Raw genomic sequence first — 22,403 nt, 5'->3', positions numbered from 1 at the left:
GATTCGGTAAGTACCTTCCGATTCGGTAAGGACCTAGCGATTCGCTAAATACCTAGTTGTGGTCGATCATTTTCTGGTTTCTTGCTTATGGATTTTGGTCTTTGCATGTTAAGTTTAAGTGTTTGTTTCAGATTTTTTGTTTAGGGTTTTTGCATGTTAAGTTTATTGTTTGTTTCTGATTAGTTTCGTATTGTTTCCGATTCGGTAATGCTGTCTTATGTTCAGTTAACGGTTTCGCTCGGTACCTCTCGATTCGCTAAGTGCCTCCCGATTCGCTAAGTGCCTAGCGATTCGCTAAGTACTTAGCGAATCGGGAGGCGCTTAGCGAATCGAGAGGTACCTCCCGATTCGTTAAGTTCCTACGTTGTATGTGTTTGTTCTAACATTTTTGATAATGTTGTTTCCTTTTGTAGATGGCAGAAACAACTGTTACTGAGTTTCCCGGTCGGATTTCGTGGAAAAGTGCCCTCACCCTGAAGAAGATTGTGAATAAGTTCGAGGAAATGGATCTTCTGGAGAGTGTGTACAATACCCAGTTCAGATCCTTATTCACAGCCCCCCTCCTGCAGTTCTCAGGAAGTATTGTACATCAAATGTTGTTGAGGAGGTTAAGCTCAAACTCCAAGGAGATAACTTTCACTGTGAATGGGCAAAAGCTTGTATTTGGTATGAAGGAGTATGCGTTGGTTACCGGCCTATGTTTCGGCGTTTATCCTGAGTTGGACCAAGAAAAATTGCGCTGTTGTCCACCTCTCTCGGTTAAATACTTTAAAGGGAGCATGAGTGTAAAAATGTGCGACTTCGAGAAGGCTTTTTTCAAATGCAAAGACAAGGAAGATGCATTTAAGATGGGGCTGGTAGTACTGATTTGCCAGTACCTATTCACATTTGACCCAAAAAGAGTTATATTTCCAAAAATACTCAACATGGTGGAAGACAAGGACACTTTCTTCCAATATCCATGGGGGAAGGTCACCTTTAGAGCCACCCTCAAGGGTTTAAACAAGAACATGAAACATCTCTGTACCTCATTTTTTGACAAGAAGGAGAAGGCTGAAGATCCTTATGCTCCTTTTGCATATAACATCTATGGGTTCGCATTGGCACTTCAAGTGTGGACGTATGAGGTCATCGAAAACTTTATCCCTAAATTCGCCAGAAGGAATCAGATTAATGACCCTCTACGCCCAAGGTTGTTACTCTATCATTCCAACAGGAAAAACACATCGATGGAGGTAAAGACTGCCCTAGAGACCACGGATGTGACTGAGATGGAAGAGTCCTCCATGGAGAAGAGGTTATACAGTGGTGATGTATTTGAGCAAATTGACGAGACAGCTGATGATTTTTTTGAGGGATTTACTGATGGGAAGGTAATAAAAGATGATTTTGCTGAAGATGATCAAAGTGAAGATGAAGAAGTTACTCCGATTCCCCCCAAACCTGCCACGAGGAAGAGAAAGGCTGATGCTACTCTTAAAGAAGCAGCCAACTTGAAGAAGAAGCTTGCTTATGAATCGATTCCGGCCCGCATTCTTACTCCCCCATCCGCGACCTCAAGTCCTCGGGCTGACACACCTTCTCCTCGGGCTCCAACACCTACTTTTGGATGTGATTTTAATGAGATGAAGGAGGAGCTGAAAATAGAGATGAAAGAGGAGATGAAAAAGATGAAAACAGAGCTCATCAAAGAGCTAAAAATCACAATCCAAGAAACTCAACAAACTCACGTTGAGTCGTTCAAGAAGATGGTTTTTAATATGTCCACACAGTTGTTAGAAAAATCCAACAAAAGGATGTCCATATTATTAACCAGATTAGATGATATGGAGGATAATATAAAGAAGAAGAAGAGTAAGAAGAAGGATTCTAAGAAGGCTGTGAAGGTCGAAGAGGAAAAGAATACTGAGGTATGGAGATATTTTACATTTCATTTCGCTAAGTACATATCTGATCTAACCAGTACATATTTTGCAGGTTAAGGATTCTAAGAAGGATGTCGAAGTTGAGAAGAGCAAGGTTGAACAGGAGGAGGAGAAGAAAGAGGTATTCTGCGAACTTTTCGTTTCGCAAAGTAGTTTCCGTTTCGCTAAGTTAGTATTTTTCGATTCGCAAAGTAGTTTCCGTTTCGCTAAGTTAGTATTTTTCGTTTCGCAAAGTAGTTTCCGTTTCGCTAAGTTAGTATTTTTCGTTTCGCAAAGTAGTTTCCGTTTCGCTAAGTTAGTATTTTTCGTTTCGCAAAGTAGTTTACGTTTCGCAAATTATTTATTGTCGATTCGCTAAGTGTGAATTTTGTCTATTTTGTAGGAGATGATAGCGATGCAGGAGACTGTGGGGGATGATGAGAAGGTGAATGATGAGACTGATGGGAAAGACGATGTAATGGAGGACAATGAGAAGGTGGAGGATGAAAAAAAAGAGGACGTTGAGAAGGTGGAGGACGCACAGAAGGTGGAGACCGATGAGAAGGTGGATGATGATGAAAAGATGGATGAGGATAAGGTGGAGAACGATGAGAAGGTCGATGATGAAGAGAAGGTGGAGGATGAAAGAAAAGACAACGATGAGAAGGTAGATGATGATGAGAAGGTGGAGGATGCGAAGGTGGAGGACGTAAAGATAGAGGTTGAGGCTAAATTGGAGGACGGTGAGAAGCTGGATGGTGTGGCTAGGGTGGATGATGTGGAGGTTGATCTGAAACTGAAGGATTTGAAAGTGAAGGTGAAGGATGAGAAGACTGTGGGGGATGTGAAGGCAAATGATGACAATGATGACAATGACGATTTCCAGTTATACAATACTCCTCCTAAAGGAAATTATGGGAGGAGAGTGAGGAAGCCGAAAAAAGATGACTCGTACACCAACCATTCCTTGTCAAAAATGCCCAAGACAAAGGATCCTATGAAAGTGAATCACCTTCAAAAATTTGATGATGAGCTACTTCATAAAGTAAAGGCGTGGTTGGATGATCCAAAAACCGATAATTCGACAACGGATTTACATACGGTTCAAGCAAAGAAGGAAGTGTTGGTTAGAGTTGTAACAAGGCTTACATGGATTGAAGACGAGGTAAGTCGTTCAAATCAATTCATTAATCTTCGTTTCGCAAAGTACTCTTCGTTTCGCAAAGTACTCTTCGTTTCGCAAAGTACTCTTCGTTTCGCAAAGTACTCTTCGTTTCGCAAAGTACTCTTCGTTTCGCAAAGTATGTTGTTTGATATGTACTCAATGTATGTTGTATGCTCCCATTGTGCAGGAAATCGATGCATTCTGCCATCTTCTGCGGAAAAGGATTTCCTGCTATCCCAAGACATATAAAAATACACATGCGGCAATTGGGGATTGCGTATTGTCGGATAGAATCAGGCGACTGCACAGGGATTTTATTAAGGATCCTGCCAAATTTCCAGTCGACGAATTCAAAGACTATTATATGGGCGCACCACATAGATATATGCCAGAGTGGTCAACAATTGACGACGTCTACATGCCAGTGAACATTAACCAGAAACACTGGATTTTATGTGTAGCACGTCTTCAAAAGTACCGCATTGACGTGTACGACTGTGACGCCTATCTTTATAAGAATCTGGATCCTTATTTGAAACCCTTCTGCGACATGATTCCATTTATATTTGCCAAAACAATCACTCCCGGTGAGAGGGTAAGGTATCCTAATTTCAACTTCGAAGGCCCCCTCCAACCAATGACATACAAACGGTTTCCACACCCCAAAGTGAAAACCGCTGCTGCTAAGGTTGGAGAAGTCCCGCGGGCAACAGAGAGCGGGGACTGTGGGGTCTTCACGCTAATGTACATGGAACACTTGACCGCTAATCAACCCGTGCATAATGTGACCTCAGAAAATATGGGATTTTTTAGGCAGAAGATGGCGGTCCGGTTATTCCATCAGATTATGGAACCTTAAACATTATTATTTGTAAATTGGATAACTTATTTTGATGTATTGTAAACCTTGATGAATATGTTGGAAGTTGGATTATGTATTGTAAATTATTTTGTGTAAATTGATGTATTGTAAATTCGCAAAGTACTCTTCGTTTCGCAAAGTACTCTTCGTTTCGCTAAGTCCCTCCCGTTTCGTTAAGTCCATCCCGTTTCGCCAAGTCCCTCCCGTTTCGCAAAGTACTCTACGTTTCGCTAAGTGCCCTCCCATCAGATTGATTATATGTTCCATCTGTTTCTTTAGCAACCTTAATTCATTTCTCAATTGAGATTGGTTTGGTCGGTGGATGGATATATTTGAAATCAAGATTGAACAATTTTGTAATTTGTTAAGGTTGAATTCAAAGATTTATAACGATGGGATTAAGTAGAACAAGGATTATATAATGCCAATTGACAATATTTTAAACAAGCATTAAACCTCAATTAACAACATACCAGTACCATAGTTCAATTAACAACATATATTACAACATAGTATCTATCAAGCTAAAGGTTCATATTGTTGAGATGATGAGTCATGCTGCTTAGATGATGAGTCATGCTGCTTAGATGATGAAGCTCGTGCAGTAGATGGTGCAGGCATCACTGCTTTGCATGTTGCCCTATTATGTCCAAGCCCATCACATGAGCTGCATCGTCTCGGGATCTTACGGACCTCACCCTGGGATGACCTACGCTTTGTTTGTGGCCTGCCTTTCTTAACCTTCACATTTGGTTTAAGACATGAACGTTGCTTGATATTTTCGGGAACATCCCAATTTTCTTCATCACCGGGAGGATAACATGTCTCGGCATATGAATTTATCCAACACTCAGTTGTGTAATACCTGTGTGTAGGGAAAATATAACGAATTATTAATTGGTTAAACAGAATGAACACGTGAGCTAGATATTAATACCTTGAACAGAAGTCATAAGAAACCAAATTCCGACTACGGGCAGCAGCCATTGCATGCGTACAAGGAAGACCCGAAACTTCGAATACTCTACAAGTGCAGTTCATGTCTTTCAAATTGACTTTGAAATGGGACTGATTGTCATGCACATAAAACTCGAATCGGTTAAGCGATTGGACTGTATAGAATCTGGCCTTCTCGAATCCCTCACGTAACACCTTCTCATAATTTGGAGATAAAACTTCTTCGTGATTAGACGCTCTTTCTCTTCTATCGTTAAACCATTGTTGTATTGTGAATCTTAAATACTCAGCCATTTCTGAAATGGGATACTTTCTGGCTTCCCTGCTCTGACTATTGAAACTCTCAGCATAATTGCTTGTCAGTTGATTGTATCGCTTACCGGGAAAAAATGCTCTACTCCATCTTGGGAACCCAATTTCTTCCAAATAGGCAGCAATCCTGTGATCTTTAACCTTGATTTTCTCAAACCACCGATTAAATTCGTGGACAGTGTATGCCCTTGAAGCCGAATCAAACTCCGCATGACACTTATCACTTTTAAATTTGGCCACAATATTCATCTTTATGTGATATGTGCACGCGCCGTGGTCTGCTTCTGGGAAAACAGCGCACAAGGCATTAGCGATGCTTGGGTGTCTGTCGGATACGAAGACGAGATCATCAACTAATCCAATTGCGTCTCTCAGTTTTTGCATGAAATAAGTCCAGGAGTTATTATTCTCTGAATCAACAACGCCGAATGCGACAGGATATAGTTGCTCATTCGCATCCAATGCAATAGCCACCAATAATTGACCACCCACCTTGTGCTTAAGAAAACTAGCATCAACACATAATACAGGACGGCAAAAGGATTTGAAACCCCTAATTGAGAGGCCTAGGGACATGAACATATACTTGAAGTGACCGAGCTCGTCTGTCTGTATGTCGGTTATGGTACCAGGATTACACTTCTCCAACATGTAAAGGTATGATGGCAGTATTCCATAAGAATCCTCTACCGTTCCTCGCACCGCTATTAAAGCATTTTCCCTTGCCCTCCATGCCTTATTATAAGTCAAAAATATCTCATAAGTTGTCTGCATGTCTTCAATTATTTTCTTAGGCAAGTGGTTATGATGATGGTCCATGTACTTGCTCTTCACGCACTGCCCAATAACCCATGCTGGTGTTTGCATTTTTTTCTTGGGCCTCGACAAAGTTGAGCATGAGTGTTGATGCTCAAATGTCCGGATCTCAAACATCTCAGAAAACTTACTTTTCACAGCCCGCAAGCTCCACTTGCATGTCTCATCCAAACATTTGAGTTCCCAAAGATTTTTCCTTGACTTCTCCACTTTGAATTCAAAATGATTGGCCATCGCATATTTATATAGAGCAAGTTGAAGTTCTTTTTTATTTTCAAACAACGAACCGACTTCCAATACGGTTTCACTAGTTAATGCCATCGCAAATGTGGGGTCTGGCGGTGATGTGTTTGTCGGGTCTGTCGATGGTGTACCCATTGAAGATCGTCTTGCACTAGATGGTGTACCCATTGATGATCTTCTTGCACTTGTTGGTGTACCATTTGATGCCTTTCTTGCACTAGTTGGTGTACCCAATGATGATCTTCTTGCACTTGGTTGTATAGGTATTGATGCTTTCTCACCACTATTAACATGCAAGTCCTGAGTAAGTGGGATGTGAGGCAAAGAGGTTTCTCCGGCTTCATTTTGACTTTCAACAAAGAATTCCAAGGGTACAACAGGTGGAACAAATTTCTGAGTAAGTTGTGGTGGTAGTATACTTTCTTGAGTTGGGTATGTAAGTAGTTGTATCTTTTCTTTAGTAAACGCTGACTTCTCCACTACAGATACACACAATGGTGACACTGTTCGACCCAAAATCAAGCGTGATAGATATGTGTTCAAATCCCCATCATTATCAATAAAAACAGGTTTTGGATTTCTGATATTCGGAATATCATACTTCACTTGGAGCACTAAATCGTATGCTGATAACTGGAGATTAAGTCTATCGTAGAGTATATCAAGTAATTCAGCATAACGAGTACTTTGGGGTAGATCAAATGTTTTGATTGAAGATGCATCAAAATACAGTATTCCATCAGCATCAAGTTTCCACTCTCCATTATAGAAAACGAAAACTTCAGCTGCAATATAAAAACATGATTTGATTTAGAGACGTATAATTAATACTTCGCGAATCGAAAGGCACTTAGCGAAACGGGAAGGGCTTCGCGAATCGAAAGGCACTTAGCGAAACGGGAAGGGCTTCGCGAATCGTAAGGCACTTAGCGAAACGGGAAGTCCTTCGCGAATCGCCAGGCACTGAGCGAAACAGGAGGTAAACCCTAACCAATCTCAGAAACCGAACATCAATAAAACATGCTTCAAATAGACGTACCTATTGGAACAGTGCTCGTGCACGTCGTCGAGCTCATAGTGGATTTCGAATGAACTTCGCCGCCGAGATCTCCGCCGAGTTCGTCGCCGCCGCCGGAGTTTAGAGAGAAGGAGGAGAAGAGCGGGAAGAGAGAGAAGGAGAAGAAAAGAAATGAAAAAAAAGTACGGAGGTTATATTAAATAGTAAGGGCAATCTGGACATTTCACATATCGTCACTTCGCGAAACGCTAAGTGACTTAGCGTTTCGCGACGAGGGCAAAATCGTCCAAAAAAAATAAAATCACCACGAGCGCAATTAAATTATCAAAATTCCACCAGGTCAAATAACCCGGTTTGCAAGGTCATTTCGTCAAATTTCCCGTTATGTATTAACTAGATTCTACTCCATGAAAAGTATAAAAGTGCTAAATATGACCCTAAAGTTAAAGCCAGTTTGGATTATCTGCTTAGTGTTTTAAAATAGATTATATACAATTTTTAGAAAAGAATTAAATACTTATTACAAATTACAACTCAACCGGACCGGTTCGGAGTGAGCCGTCACCAGTCAGTCTCCATTGACTACAGGAAGTTCTCGCCGGCGTCTTTCACTTTTCATCTTCTCCGATTGTCCCGTCGCCTGATCGGTCCTAGAGCGAGAGACCAAAAATCTGCAGATATGAGCGGCCACGATTCCAAGTACTTCTCTACAACTAAGAAGGGCGAGATCCCCGAGCTCAAAGAAGAACTCAATTCACAGTACAAGGTTCCTCTTCCTCTATCTTTCTACTTCATTTTAGATGCTCATAAACACGGTTCTTTGTCTTCTAGAAAACATACACTATGGAATCAGTTCAGATTCTGATTGTTGATAACGTATATATATGGAATTCCTTAATTATTGATAATGAACTTGATTATAGATATCTAGAGCGGATATGCACAAATAATTTAGCTCAATGTCTCTGAGTTCAGTCCTGTATATGATATTCATGATTCATCTCAACTTCTTCAGAGTCTGAAACCTAGATCTATCAAGTATCTACAATAGTTGATTAGCATCGTTTGATCATCAAATAAGGTAGTATTCATGCTGTTAAGCCAAATTTCATCATCAATTGGTACTAATACTCATCTATGCAAACCAAAGTACATCAATATGTACCTATTTATAGTCTTTTGTTCTCAATGTCTACATTCTTGTACTAAGGAACCACTACTGATTTAACATGGCATTTTAACGATGTTAATTCCAGTTATCTATCTGTTTAGACTAAAGTTTTGTGTTTGTTTTGTTTTTACTTTGACTTCAGGATAAGAGAAAAGATGCTGTTAAAAAGGTTATTGCTGCCATGACTGTTGGCAAGGATGTTTCTTCACTTTTCACGGATGTTGTGAACTGCATGCAAACTGAAAATCTGGAGCTTAAGAAGCTTGTATATTTGTATCTCATAAACTATGCAAAAAGCCAACCTGATCTTGCGATACTTGCTGTAAACACTTTTGTCAAGGTAAGATTTAATAATTGCTGCTTTTGCAACAATTGTTTCATTAGCTCTGCTCCTATAGTCTGTGTGCTCTAGAGTTTCAACCATTGTACATGTTCTCTTGAATCAAATGTCAACCTGAAGTCTCATCTTAATGATAAATGTTTAACTGTGGTACTTCATTTGGACCATATACATACAGATTTGTTTTGATGCGTCATAATAGCATAATGACTTACTACTTGGAACAAAATCAGTGCCATTTTCACGTTTTTTATTTTGTTTATTTATCAACCTTCACCTCTTTGAAGAAAGGTAATTTCTGATGCCAAACTGATTTTATTGTATTAAGGAGGAACCCCTGAGAGTGTCTTTAAAGTTAACAAGGGGTGACCCTTTCCTGAGAAACCTGAGAGTGTCTTCTAAGTCAATAATGGATTACCGTTTTTTTTTGAGAAACCCGTTTCTGCTCCATGTTATAGCGTATGAAGCATGGAGAAGGCCAATCAACTTCTTTAGCCAACAAGGTGGAAGTTGTGTGGAGTATTCCCAGCCAAAAGGTTTCTGAAACAACATAAAAACTGGACAAGTATAAAAAATGTGTCAATTTATATATCAGATGAAAGAGCTTAAAACATTTTTGGACATCCCAGTCCTATGATTTCATTTTGTTTCCAGAATAGATTTGTTAATGTCTTTAAATCATCTATTTATTTGTTGTCCTGTTTGAGAAAAACTCAAATGTTTTCCAGGTTTTTATTTGAAAATCAGAAGTCATACTTTCATTATTTGAACATGCTTTCCAGAACTTCTTAGGGATTTTTATGGTAATGAATACAAAATTGAAAACTATCTTGTGAGGGATTTCTTTTTTGCTTTCTTGTTGTTTAAGCATGATCTGTATCCCCTACATTTACTAAATCTCTTTATCTCTACTATATCTTATTCCATTGAAACTCTTAAACTGTAGACCCTAGATGAGAGTATCAAGTGTGTTACAATTCGATTGAAGCTGTAAAACCATATTATCTTTCTGGTTCTACCTTGGCAGTTAGTCTAAATGCAATATGGGTTATTTTTTTCACTAATAGTCTGTTATGCTGTATAAACTTTTGAATGATCTTTTACAGGACTCACAGGATCCAAATCCTTTAATCCGTGCATTGGCTGTGCGCACCATGGGATGCATTCGTGTGGATAAGATCACAGAGTATTTGTGTGATCCTCTCCAGAGATGCCTTAAGGTTAAATTCAATGGTGCCTGTTGAATCATTGTTTAGCATTCAAGGACTTTTGTCACGTCTTTACAAATAATTTTAGTTTGCAGTAATATTTTGTAGCACTTCTTTTAACCTATTCTTTGTGGGAAATTAATAAATCTGCATGAAGATTTTGTTTTAAACTTTTTTACTGTTCAACCCTTCATCAGGATGACGATCCTTATGTTCGCAAGACAGCTGCTGTTTGTGTTGCTAAACTCTATGACATAAACGCTGAGCTTGTTGAAGATAGGGGGTTTCTGGACGGTCTCAAAGATTTGATTTCCGACAACAATCCCATGGTTGTGGCAAATGCTGTGGCTGCACTCGCAGAGATCCAAGAAAGTAGCATAAAACCCATTTTTGAGATCACTAGCCACACACTGGCAAAGCTGCTTACTGCTATGAATGAATGTACTGAGTGAGTTTCTTGCTAATGGACTTTACTAAGGGGTTGATTTTCCTGTTGGTTCTTCTTGACTTGAGTTCCATTGCTTCTATCATAAAGAAATGTACTGAATCACATTTCCTGCGTTTCCAAAATCTGCATATGTGTCACGCCATATTATCACTAGTTTTAGCATTTGACACTAAAATTGTTGTTCAATATCAAGCTTTCAAAACACTTTTTACTGATTTATTGTGGTTCAATTACAAGCTTGTTAACTGGAAATAGTAGACTTACTTATTAAACCAGAGATGGATGCCATTATTAGATATTTGCAGTATTGGTCATTTATTTTCAAGGTTCTTTGAAATTAAAGCATGTTTTTACTTATTTATTTCCTTTATTTTGATTAAAAAATCTCAGGTGGGGACAAGTGTTCATACTAGATGCGCTTTCCAAGTACAAGGCAGTGGATGCCCGTGAAGCAGAAAATATTGTGGAGCGTGTTACACCTCGTCTGCAGCATGCTAATTGTGCAGTTGTGCTGTCAGCTGTTAAGGTAGGACCTATGTCTTGAAAGGTGTGTTTGGAAGCCCTCGGCCAACTGAATATTTCACAGAGAGCTGATAACATTCGAGATTATGCAGAGTTATGCACAAAAGATCCCTTTTTGGCTCTCTCTTTAGCCATATGTCTCTTATCCCTAGCTACTTTTTAAACACCCTATCTGTTTTTTAAATCCAAAAACTTGATTTGAATTGAAAATTATGTACAGACAATTGTACACCAGAACTCTAGTGCTAAATATGTTAAATGAGTAAACATGAAACATTAAAAAGCATAAATTTCAATTTTATTTTAGTTATGATTCATATTTAATGAAGTAATTGATTCAGTAATGTTATCAAATCTATGTATCAAGAAAGTGGCAAGTATATTCAGATTAAGTTCTAAATGGAGTCACTAAACATAGCAAGTTTAGTGATATGTAACTTGATGTGAATTAACCTTCCCTTACAGCTTGCTCTATTTTATGCCCTTATTGATACATTTTGTAATTAAACAAGATTGTTCGTGATCTCATTAGGGATTTGTTGCCTTTGCAGATGATTCTCATACAAATGGAACTTATTACCAGCACTGATGTGGTCCGGAATCTCTGCAAGAAAATGGCTCCTCCCCTTGTGACTCTACTATCTGCAGAATCTGAGATTCAGTATGTTGCACTGCGAAACATCAACCTCATTGTGCAAAGACGGCCAACAATTCTCGCACATGAGATCAAGGTGCCTTGATTTTGTATTGATCCTTTCTTTTGTTTCCTTTCTTCTTGCTTCCCATTATTAATAATTTAATAAATAGGGGTGGCTTGCCTATTTTTTTATTTACTATAGGTATTCTTTTGCAAGTACAACGATCCAATTTATGTGAAGTTGGAAAAGTTAGAGATCATGATTAAGCTGGCTTCTGATCGCAATATTGATCAGGTAGTAGAACTTGATTTTCTTATCCTTGACCATAAATATTGGATGGCATTGTGATTTTCCTTATCCATGGCTGTATCTATGCAGGTCCTCTTAGAGTTTAAAGAGTATGCTACAGAAGTAGATGTAGACTTTGTAAGGAAAGCTGTGCGAGCTATTGGACGTTGTGCCATCAAGTTAGAGAGAGCAGCTGAGCGTTGCATTAGTGTTTTGCTTGAGCTGATCAAGATAAAAGTAAACTATGTCGTTCAAGAAGCTATTATAGTCATCAAAGACATTTTTAGAAGATATCCTAACACGTAAGCATCGTTCAGTTTTATATTTATGCATTCGATTCTTGTTAGTTTCTTTAATAAGTGATTGCACGTATTTCATTTTATTTTCTTGCATGACCTCGTTCCTCCCTCTTTGGCAGCTATGAATCTATCATTGCTACGTTGTGTGAGAGCCTAGATACTCTAGATGAGCCTGAGGCTAAGGTAGTTTGAGAAAAGCAAGAATTGTAAAGAAACTGTATTCTCCTTTTGGTATTTTTGACTTTTATTTTATAACATATGAGTGGTTGTTAACTATAGTTACTTTGATTGCCAGGCTTCAATGATTTGGATAATTGGTGAATATGCAGAAAGAATTGACAATGCTGATGAGCTTCTTGAGAGCTTTTTAGAGAGTTTCCCTGAAGAGCCTGCACAAGTACAACTGCAGTTGCTGACCGCAACAGTCAAGCTTTTTCTCAAGAAGCCAACTGAAGGCCCACAGCAGATGATTCAGGTACATGTTTTGGACCGCGTGTTCCTTTTGTACTGGCAATGAGAACTCTTACTCATATAATGCTTCTCCGATATTTTATTGTCTTGGTGATATTACTGAAAATTTTCATATACTGCAAACTGTTGGCAGAAAGAGACAACATAAAGGTGTTCACTTTGTTTACTTTGTAGGCTGTGTTGAACAATGCCACAGTAGAGACTGACAATCCAGATTTGCGGGACCGTGCTTATATATATTGGCGCCTACTTTCAACTGACCCGGAGGTGTGTACTTTTTGGCACAATATGTAACCTTTCCTTTTTCCCAGACCCTTCAGACACAAACACCAAGAAAATGGTAGAGAGCATGGTTTTGAGATTGAAATTTATTTATAATATTAAAATTAAACTAGTGTTGTTGTTCTATTAATTTTATAATAAATTAAATTCAGGGTTAATAAAATCCATTTAATAATATGATTTTTGGGATAGGTGGATTTTCCCCAAACAAGGCCTATACATCTTGCAGATGACCACTTGTTTGTGAACTTAAATGGTTTTGGGTAGAATTGAGCAAATGGGCATATTAGAACTTTAGATCCATAAACAGTAATCCGTTAATGTCAATTTTCTCCTGTCAGGCTGCCAAGGATGTTGTGCTGACTGAGAAGCCTGTGATCTCTGATGACTCAAACCAACTTGATTCTTCTCTTCTTGATGAATTGCTTTCAAATATTGGCACTCTTTCTTCAGTATTTCACAAAACACCAGAAGCATTTGTAACTCGTGTGAAGACTGTCCAGAATACTGAGGATGATGATTCTGTAGAAGGTACTGAAACAGGGTACTCCGAGTCACCTTCTCATGGTGTTGATAGTGGCGCATCAAGCAATGCCCAATATGGTTCAACAAAATCACCCGCACCTGCTCCAGTGCCAGACTTACTTGGTGATTTGATAGGACTGGACAATAATAGCAACAATGCTAATGCTATTGTTTCTGTTGATCAGCCCACTGAACCTTCCGGGTATGCATACATTCTGTTTCACGTTTGTTCAAATTGTGCCTATAAAGTTAATAAACAAAATTTTAGATATTGCCTTCTTGTTAAGCCTTGTTTGATGAAATCATCAACTAAATAATAAAATATCCTTAAAACACAAAGAATCCATTTTCTCATCAGAGGAGTTTTTTGCAAAAAAAATAAAAATACATCAAAGAAACTCTTTAATTGATGAGGTACTGAGATATGGAGATTTCTTTTGCAGACCCCCATTGCCTGTTTTATTACCTGCATCTACGGGACAAGGTTTACAGATAAGTGCACAACTTGTGCGGAGAGATGGAGAAATATTTTATAGCATGCTGTTCGAGAACAATTCACAGAATATCCTTGATGGATTTATGATTCAATTCAACAAGAACACATTTGGTCTTGCTGCTGGAGGTCCACTCCAGGTATAATAAATCAAATCCCAGATGTTGGATGGCCTTTAATCTAATTACTTGTAACTTTTGTTTCTGCTATCAGATTCCCCAATTGTTACCTGGATCATCGTCAAAGACCCTTCTACCCATGGTCGCATTCCAAAATATAGCTCCAGGTCCTCCAAACACCGTTCTACAAGTTGCTGTAAAAAATAACCAACAACCTGTCTGGTACTTCAGTGATAAAATATCTCCGTTGGTGTTCTTCACTGAGGACGGAAGGATGGAGCGTTCTTCTTTTCTTGAGGTAAACGAGTCTAATTTCTTTACAAATCCTTTTATTAATGCAAATTGAACTCAATTAGTTTACATTGTTTTGTCTCTCGACAGATATGGAAATCACTCCCGGATACCAATGAAGTCTCGAAGGACTTGGTAGGCTCGATTATGAACAGCGTGGATCTAACTGTGGATCGGTTTGGAGCAGCAAACGTTTTCTTCATTGCAAAACGTAAGAATGCAAATCAGGACGTGTTGTATCTGTCTGCTAAGATCCCTCGAGGGACACCTTTCTTGATTGAGCTGACAGCCGCAATTGGAATCCCTGGAATCAAGTGTGCAATCAAAAGTCCAAGTCCAGAAATGGCTCCTCTTTTATTCGAAGCCATTGAAGCTCTCCTCAAGGTCTGATTATTCTAATATCTACATATTTAGGATAATCTTCGGGATTTTCATTTATAAATAGTAGTTAAAAGTATACGGTTGAGTTGAATTTTGTCGGTTTTGGTGTATGTAATTGTAATGTATCTTATATAACTCTATCCTTCTTCACCTACACACATAAAATGATTTAACGATTTGCTTGGGACATGCGTTTTTAGGAGATTTTTAATGTCTTGAGATGTGGGTTTTATGTCTACAAGAAAATAAATTAGTTGAAAGTTTCATACTAATTAATGTATTATAATATAATTTTAATGTAAGTGGACTTGAAAATTCAACTCAATTCCCAACAACAACCTTAGCAATACGCTGCACGTCATGTTTGTTTGTCTATTTTTAGGCAGGTAGTTAGTTTGCCGCCTCCACCAACTTCAAACTAAAAAAATCAACTCTTTCTAATTTTTCATTCAAGTCCCTAAAGAATCATAACGCATTTAAATAGAATACCCATCATTTTAAACACAACAGATTCTACTCAAATTAAATTAATCAAGAAATTTATTTTCAAGCTGTTCAAAAAAAAGGTCTAATTATATATTTAAGAGTGTTTTTTTGTTTGATTATTCTTAATGGATAAAATGCAGAATAATCTGCTTTATAGCTAGGTAGAAAATTAATTAATAATGTTAGGCATCTTATTAATTAGGATAGACAACCATTGTTATATTCTTCCCTGAAGGGCAGGCGCTAATTAATTAATTAATTAAATACCTTTCTCTAAGATGTTTCCTAGAATAATAATACATGTAAACAAAAAGAAAAGTCATAATGACTTTAACACTTCGAGGGTAAAATTGTAAATTCAGCATTTTCAATAGATTAGGACAGGTCATTTTCAATCTAATTAGTTAAATTATCATAAATGAACTGTTTTTTTTTAGTTAAGATTGAATTGTAAAAAAATTATTTAAAAACAATAATAATTATTTAATTTATAAATATAAATTCATTTTATTTATGTAAAATTATAAAAATAATGAAATTGAAATAGTTTTTAAATTCATACAATCTTGTAAATTTAAAATTAGATTTTTATTTTTAATTTATAACTTTCTTTACAATTGTAAAATAATACAATTTTAAGTACCTTAGATATAGGTGTCTACATTCCTTTTCTATTTAGAATTTTTTATACTATTATATCATATTAAAAAATTGTATTATTATAAAAATAAACTTCAAAATTATATTAAAAAATATATTAAATTTACTCAATCTCGGGTCAATTAAATCAAATAGAAAATTTTGAGAAGGATTGTACTGTAGATGTGAATCTTTGATATATTTAATTTACAGCATTATGTATTTTATGTTTATTTGTAGCTCTGGTTGTTTTTAAACCACTAATATTAAAAATAAATAAATAAATAAATATACATTTTGATTTTTGAGTGTAAAAAATCATTACTTTATAGAAATGAAATATTAAGATATTATTTTGGTATATAGATATGCACACGCTAACTTATTATTATTATTCTGAATTAAATTTATATTTATTTTCCATTATTATTTCATCAGCGCAAAGTCCGTTCTCACACTATACGCCCACAAGGAAGCATTTCTCTCTCTTCTCTCTCTTCTCTCTCTCATCTCTCTCTGGCTTTTCTCTTCGATTAACGCTGGAAAGCTGAGAAGAGAGGTGAAAAGGCTCAAGAGCCTTACAACTGCAGCTCTCTTCATTTTCACTTTGATTCACTTCCTTCATTCTACACAGGTATCACTCCGATTCTCTATCTTCAATCCACCTTTCTTTGATTGCTTTCTTTTCCTGCTTTTTCACTGCGTTTATGGTGCTTTTTCTGGACTTAAACTCTTCAAATACGCTTCTCTTTACTTGTTTAGGGTTTATCGATCGATTTCTTTGTTCTACGCTTATGGAATTTTGTTACTTCTGCTTGTAGTTCTGGTTAACATGATTACTGATTATTGATTGCTGCTTTAATCTGATCCAGAATCTGGAGTTATAGAGTATGTTGAATTGTAGATTGTTTGTCTTACAGATGTGTAGTGTTGTTGTTGATTCATCTTTATGTTTATTTGTGTTCTTGTTACTTTGGATGGAATTGCAGAGATGTAATTTGATGCAAAGTTTTCGATTCCATCTCAATTTTGGTGGTTTTATTGATTTTATTATTCGTTGTGCCTGCTCCTTAATGTTGAGATGGTGTGTGGGAATGGGAAGAGTAGTCACCAGACTCTTTCAGTGGAGATTATGTCTATAATTGGATGGAACTGTATTTAATGATTTTACAATGTTTAAATCTTCAGTAATTGTTTTATAGTTTTTCTGACATTTTGTTTAACAATATAAGAGGTATCCTTTACTTTTTGGATCGGGCTTGAACTTGGAATTATTGTGTGATTAATGGTTTATCCTCTCCCTTAACCTCCAATAACCTTTACTTGTTGAATAGCTGCATATGTTATGACAGTAACTATTTCTTAATTTGTTGAAGGCTTACTTCCATAGGAAGTTATAAACTTGATTATTCAAAACCAATTGGAATGTTGCATTGTTGTAGCTGGGAAGTAAAATTTTAATATACAACTTTTGCAAGAAAGGTTGTAAACTCTTTGAAGATCTAAGGGATAAAATAGTTGCATTTTCCACATTCATCTTAAAAGGCCATTAATGGCCTTTCCTTAGTTATTTGTTATTGAAGTTATTAAACTCAGCATGCAAGTCTTTAGTGGGGGGTCATAATTCTGTAAAACACTTTTAGAGAATTTGCATGTATTTTGTTGCTTTTATTGTGGTACCACTGTTTCATGTTAATGAAATTCCAATTGATTCTTTTTTGATAGAATGTCCAAATCTCTGTGCAAAAGGAGGGAGATCTAATGACTCAAAAACCAGTAACTTCAGGTGGTTAGCTGGTCTTTGCTTATAAATGGGGGGTTGCTGCTGTTGTGCTTCCAGAGGAGTTGAACTTAACCATACACCATCATTTTATCATGTTAGTGTTCTTATACTTTTTGGAGATGCTAATTTCGCACTTGTGAGCCTTTTTACTTCATCATACAACCTTGTGTGTTTTTGGTATAAGTTTATGGTTTGTCAATAAAGCACATAATAATATTTTTTCTTCTTTATTTTTTCTGGCCTGCCGTGTAAAACACATGGTAAACATTAGAATGACATATGTTGTAAATATCACGTTACTCAGTTTCTACAGCATAGTATTCCCTTCATGATGATGATGGCAGAAACTTTCAATTGTATGTTTATTAAGAAAAAAATAAAACTTTCAATTATTTGCTTAATTATCATAAAGAAAGGGGAAAACTGTCAATTATTTGATTGCAGCAGGGAATTCAATTCATGCTATAATATGTTTTCTTCATATTATAGTATTATGGTCGGTTTGTAGATGATGTCAAAATGTTTCCACCATAGTTTGGTGAAATGATATAGTGACATCCTAATTTACTTTATGCTTGCTAAATCACTTTTAGAGTTGGTTAATACTCAAGTACTTATAAATAAGTGTTAAATTTTCATTTACACAAGATTATGACTGATTTATTTGTATTCTTCCATACTCTTTATGAATTGAGTACCAAGTGTAACTTGTACCAAACCAGATGTCTATTTTTAAGTGTTGATTCTGTTGAATGAACATGAAGCCTCAAGTGATTAGTTAATATCATGATCTTGGGTCTTGTTTGATGTAGGGTTATTTGAATGATCAAGTGGTTATTTCCAAATAACTTTGTTTGATGTTAGGTTATTGAAAATTGTTTAGTAAAAAGATATTAGGGGTATAAATATATAATGTTTTTGTATTTTAAATAGAAAATATTTTGGCTGATAATTTGAAAAATGTAATAAATTGTTGATTGGATATTGAGTTATTTGAAATTAATCTCAAATAACCCACATCAAACAAGGCCTTTGATGTTTTTGTCCATGTGATCTTCATATTTTGGCAGTATCAATTATCATCAGAGGAACATGAACCCTTGTCAGCAAACCTCGGTCCCGCCTCTTCATTCTCCACAGGGGTTTTGGTTGACACAAACTTGGACATGTCAAGTCCCGATACTTATAGACCTCCTCCAGCGCCTCTTCCTTATGAAGCAAACATAATGCATAATAGCCGAAGTCCACCAAACAACCAGGACCGCGGTGGAAATAAAGATGATGCAGCTACAGAGACAACTGATGGTGGAAATTCTGTAGATGCGTCCGGGAAGGACCTAAAGAACACCGAACACCAAGAGAAAAGTGATCCCGGACTGATATCAGAAGAGAAGGAAGTCCAACTTGAGAAATCCGGTGACCTTAAGAAGTCAGTTGATCCTCTTTTTGAGAAACTGGAAGAGGAAGATTGTTGCCCTACATGTCTTGAAGGTAAAATTTATCATCAAACCAAACTGTAGTTGTTTTCTAAACACTTAATAATCTTGTTGCAGAGTACGATGCTGAAAATCCCAAAATTATCACAAAATGCGAGCATCATTTTCACCTGGCTTGCATACTTGAATGGATGGAAAGAAGCGATACCTGCCCTGTTTGTGACCAGGTATCTATCATGTTAGATGTTCTATTTTAAAAGTATCAAAATTGTTATTTCTATTTTATAACCAGCTAAAGGAGATTATGATGTATGATGGTGCAGGAAATGGTATTCAGCCCTAATATCAACGGTTAGGCATCTGGTACACTTCATTGTTGAATCATACATGAAAAAAGGTAAAGAAAAGTTGTGGGTGCAGGAATTTTTGAAGGCTATATCATGAGCATTTGTAATAAAAAAAATTAAAAAAATTAAAAGAAAACAGAGTCCTAGGTCTTATTTCTTTTCTGTGTATATCATCATCCCTTCATCCTTTTTGGAGTCTCAATGGTTTATGGTCAAATTGATGGAAAGAGTTTGAGGTTATTTTGCTTGTCAAATTTAAGGGCGGTATGTTTCTTCCACTCTTTCCTTTCAATCTCTCGTATATAATTTGCTGTCATTCATGCATGCGGTCGGTCAATACTATCATCATCATCATCATTGAAGTATTGACTGCACCCTTTACCCTTTTTTTTTATATAAATATGATGTGTAAACATGTCCAATTACAAAGTTCAATCTCATGGCTGAATCTTGAGCTGAGAAATCAGGTCAGTTTGACCCCTTTTTATATGTCATAATTACTAAGATTCCTATTTTTTTTGCTAGTATTATTATATGTAAAAATCTAAATATAGAATGTTCTTAAACAGTTTAGTCTAAAAGGATTTTGCTTATTGAACTACATATAACGAGATAGCGAGACATTAAACATTTCTCTCAATCTATGCCTCTTTACAAATAACAAGTTCAAATAAATGTTAGTTAAGCTAAGCTTTTCAATCCAATTGTCATCCCATAATCTAATCAAGTTGCCATATTCTATCACATAAAGATTGATCTCAAAAATCTTTCAAAGCCTCAAAATACTTCCCCAAATGCTACAAAAGAATCGAGACAATTTGGCAATTTAGAGAACTATAGACTATTTTGGGTTCATACTTGTTCTAATAACGGTTTGCATTTCATTATAAAATATATTATTATAAGAATTAATATTAATAATAGTAGACGGAATTGAGAAGGGTGGGTTTTGAAGGGTTATTTGAAAATCGTTGAATTGAGAGAGACGGAATGAGAGAAGGGTGGGTTTTGTTTCTACATATTGGATGCGACATCAAATTTCAGATTGAAAGAGGAAAAGAAGGGTGTATCGAAATTTTCAATAAATTCCAATTACAGATGGAATCATTTTAGTAGAGCATTGAAAGCTTGATTTTTTTCCATTTACAAATAATGTCCTCAGATTACAACAAATATTAGGTCAAACCAAAAGCTGCCAACATCCCCTTCTAACCATAGATCCAAACGAAACCTAGTCTAGTTAAAAGGGTGCATGTCTTTCAAGTTCCATCACTAATCTTTATTATCTACTCTAATTTAAATTTTAGAAATTGGTTTTTCAATTCCTTTATACTTTGTTTACACTAAATTTTTAATTTTAGAAGTTGGTTATTCAATTTTGTTACACTTTGTTTCTGCGAAATTTAAAAACCAGTTTGCAAGATCAACTCTTTAACAATTATTTTATTCCCGCGAAATTATAAAATATGTAGATTCGTAGCACCGACTCTATACCTGTTTTTTATTTTTTATTCGTTCTTGACCACGCGCAAATAAAATATATTAGGAAACAACTCAAACTAAATAAATAAATTGAAACTAATATTTGCTTGTAATCTTTCTTTTTTAGAAAATTCAACATAATATTAAAAATTTGGGATATGAAGATCGTAATTTGAAACCATTTATTATCCATTTAAATTATTCTAAGGTTGAATTTAATAAAAAAAACATATTTAAATAAAATTAAATATTATTAATCTAATCAAGATTATCTTACCCATAATGAATTTATTTCATTAACACCAATTTTAGAAAATAAAATTTTGTAATTGAAATTAGTGTTAATTATTGAAATGTTTAAATACTTGCATTTTTCCTATTTTATATATATTAATATAAATTTTAAAACTAAATATTATTAATCTATAGTCATAATCTTGAAAATATTGAAGTGAATTTATTATTTTATTAAGAAAAAATTATCATAATTTTTCTTATTTCTGTTCAAGGTTATTATTTTTGTTTATTCCACGATATATTCACTATCAGTTTTTTTGAACGTTTTTATAGATCAATATTATGATTTTAGATGTTTTTTCTCGATAATTATTAAAGTTTTAAAATAATATATTTAAAAAATATATTTTTTTTAAATTAAAAACTTCAAATATATTATTGTTTTTTATTTAGAAAATATATATTATTATTTTTTATTTTGAAAATATTTTTTTTATTTTTATTTTCAAATATTTTATTTTTGAATATATTTACAAACAAAATATTTAAAAAATAAATAAGAAAATATTTTCCAAATAATATTTTTCAAATAATATTTTTAAATAAAAAATCAATAATATATATATTTGAAATTTTTATTTGGAAAATATTTTCTAAATAAAAAATAATAATATATTTGAAGTTAAAAATATATTTTTGTTTTTATTTTAAAGAGGGTAAAAAACAAGCTCATAATAAAGGAGGATACAGTAGTAATATTTTTATTTTTTAAATTTAAATAAATAAATAAATAAATAAGATAATATTTTTCAAATAATATATTTAAAAAAATAACAGTACTAATATACTTTTTTTAAAATAAATAAATAAGAAAATATTTTTCAAATAATATATTTAAAAAAAAATCTTATTTTTTAAAAAAAAAAATTCTTTTAATTATATTAAAAAAAATATTTGAAAAAAAAAAAAAGACAATATGATACAGTTTTATATTGAATAGTAAAAAAACAGTTTTTTTATATGGAAAATATTTTATTTTTAAATCTATTTGAAAAATATTTTAATTTTTAAATATATTATTTGGGAAAAAAATTCTTATTTTTTTTTAAATATTTTTAAAATTATATTATATATATATATATATCATATTTTTTTTTAAATGCATTTTAAGTATGTTATAATTTAATAAAATATTAACATTTAATAAAATATTAACATTTAATATTTTTTTATATTAATT

At 34.8% G+C, this 22,403-nt stretch overlaps 3 protein-coding genes across 3 annotated transcripts; all 3 read left to right on the top strand.

Moving 5' to 3' along the window:
- The first annotated feature begins 2,319 nt into the window (after nucleotides 1-2,319).
- LOC124910130 lies at nucleotides 2,320-3,928 on the top strand. The gene is made up of 3 exons (XM_047450746.1): nucleotides 2,320-2,469; nucleotides 2,539-3,069; nucleotides 3,257-3,928. Exons 1-3 carry the CDS (start codon nucleotides 2,320-2,322, stop codon nucleotides 3,926-3,928), a joined length of 1,353 nt encoding a protein of 450 aa, XP_047306702.1.
- A 3,910-nt stretch (nucleotides 3,929-7,838) lies between these two features.
- Nucleotides 7,839-14,994, top strand: LOC124944767 (beta-adaptin-like protein C). Its single transcript, XM_047485105.1, has 15 exons — nucleotides 7,839-8,043; nucleotides 8,591-8,788; nucleotides 9,895-10,008; nucleotides 10,194-10,444; nucleotides 10,835-10,970; nucleotides 11,518-11,697; nucleotides 11,806-11,898; nucleotides 11,983-12,194; nucleotides 12,311-12,374; nucleotides 12,487-12,666; nucleotides 12,837-12,929; nucleotides 13,286-13,671; nucleotides 13,913-14,102; nucleotides 14,176-14,379; nucleotides 14,463-14,994. The coding sequence occupies exons 1-15, from the start codon at nucleotides 7,957-7,959 to the stop codon at nucleotides 14,760-14,762; spliced, it is 2,688 nt and encodes an 895-aa protein (XP_047341061.1). The 5' UTR covers nucleotides 7,839-7,956; the 3' UTR covers nucleotides 14,763-14,994.
- Nucleotides 14,995-16,320: 1,326 nt separating this feature from the next.
- Nucleotides 16,321-19,722, top strand: LOC124910474 (probable E3 ubiquitin-protein ligase RHB1A). The gene is made up of 5 exons (XM_047451117.1): nucleotides 16,321-16,512; nucleotides 17,604-17,755; nucleotides 18,732-19,152; nucleotides 19,215-19,324; nucleotides 19,421-19,722. The coding sequence occupies exons 2-5, from the start codon at nucleotides 17,690-17,692 to the stop codon at nucleotides 19,451-19,453; spliced, it is 630 nt and encodes a 209-aa protein (XP_047307073.1). The 5' UTR covers nucleotides 16,321-16,512; nucleotides 17,604-17,689; the 3' UTR covers nucleotides 19,454-19,722.
- Nucleotides 19,723-22,403: the final 2,681 nt, after the last annotated feature.

This window comes from Impatiens glandulifera, chromosome 7 (assembly GCF_907164915.1).
Source record: "Impatiens glandulifera chromosome 7, dImpGla2.1, whole genome shotgun sequence".
Classification (NCBI taxonomy): Eukaryota; Viridiplantae; Streptophyta; class Magnoliopsida; order Ericales; family Balsaminaceae; genus Impatiens; species Impatiens glandulifera.
This window is presented reverse-complemented; position numbering and strand designations above follow the sequence as displayed.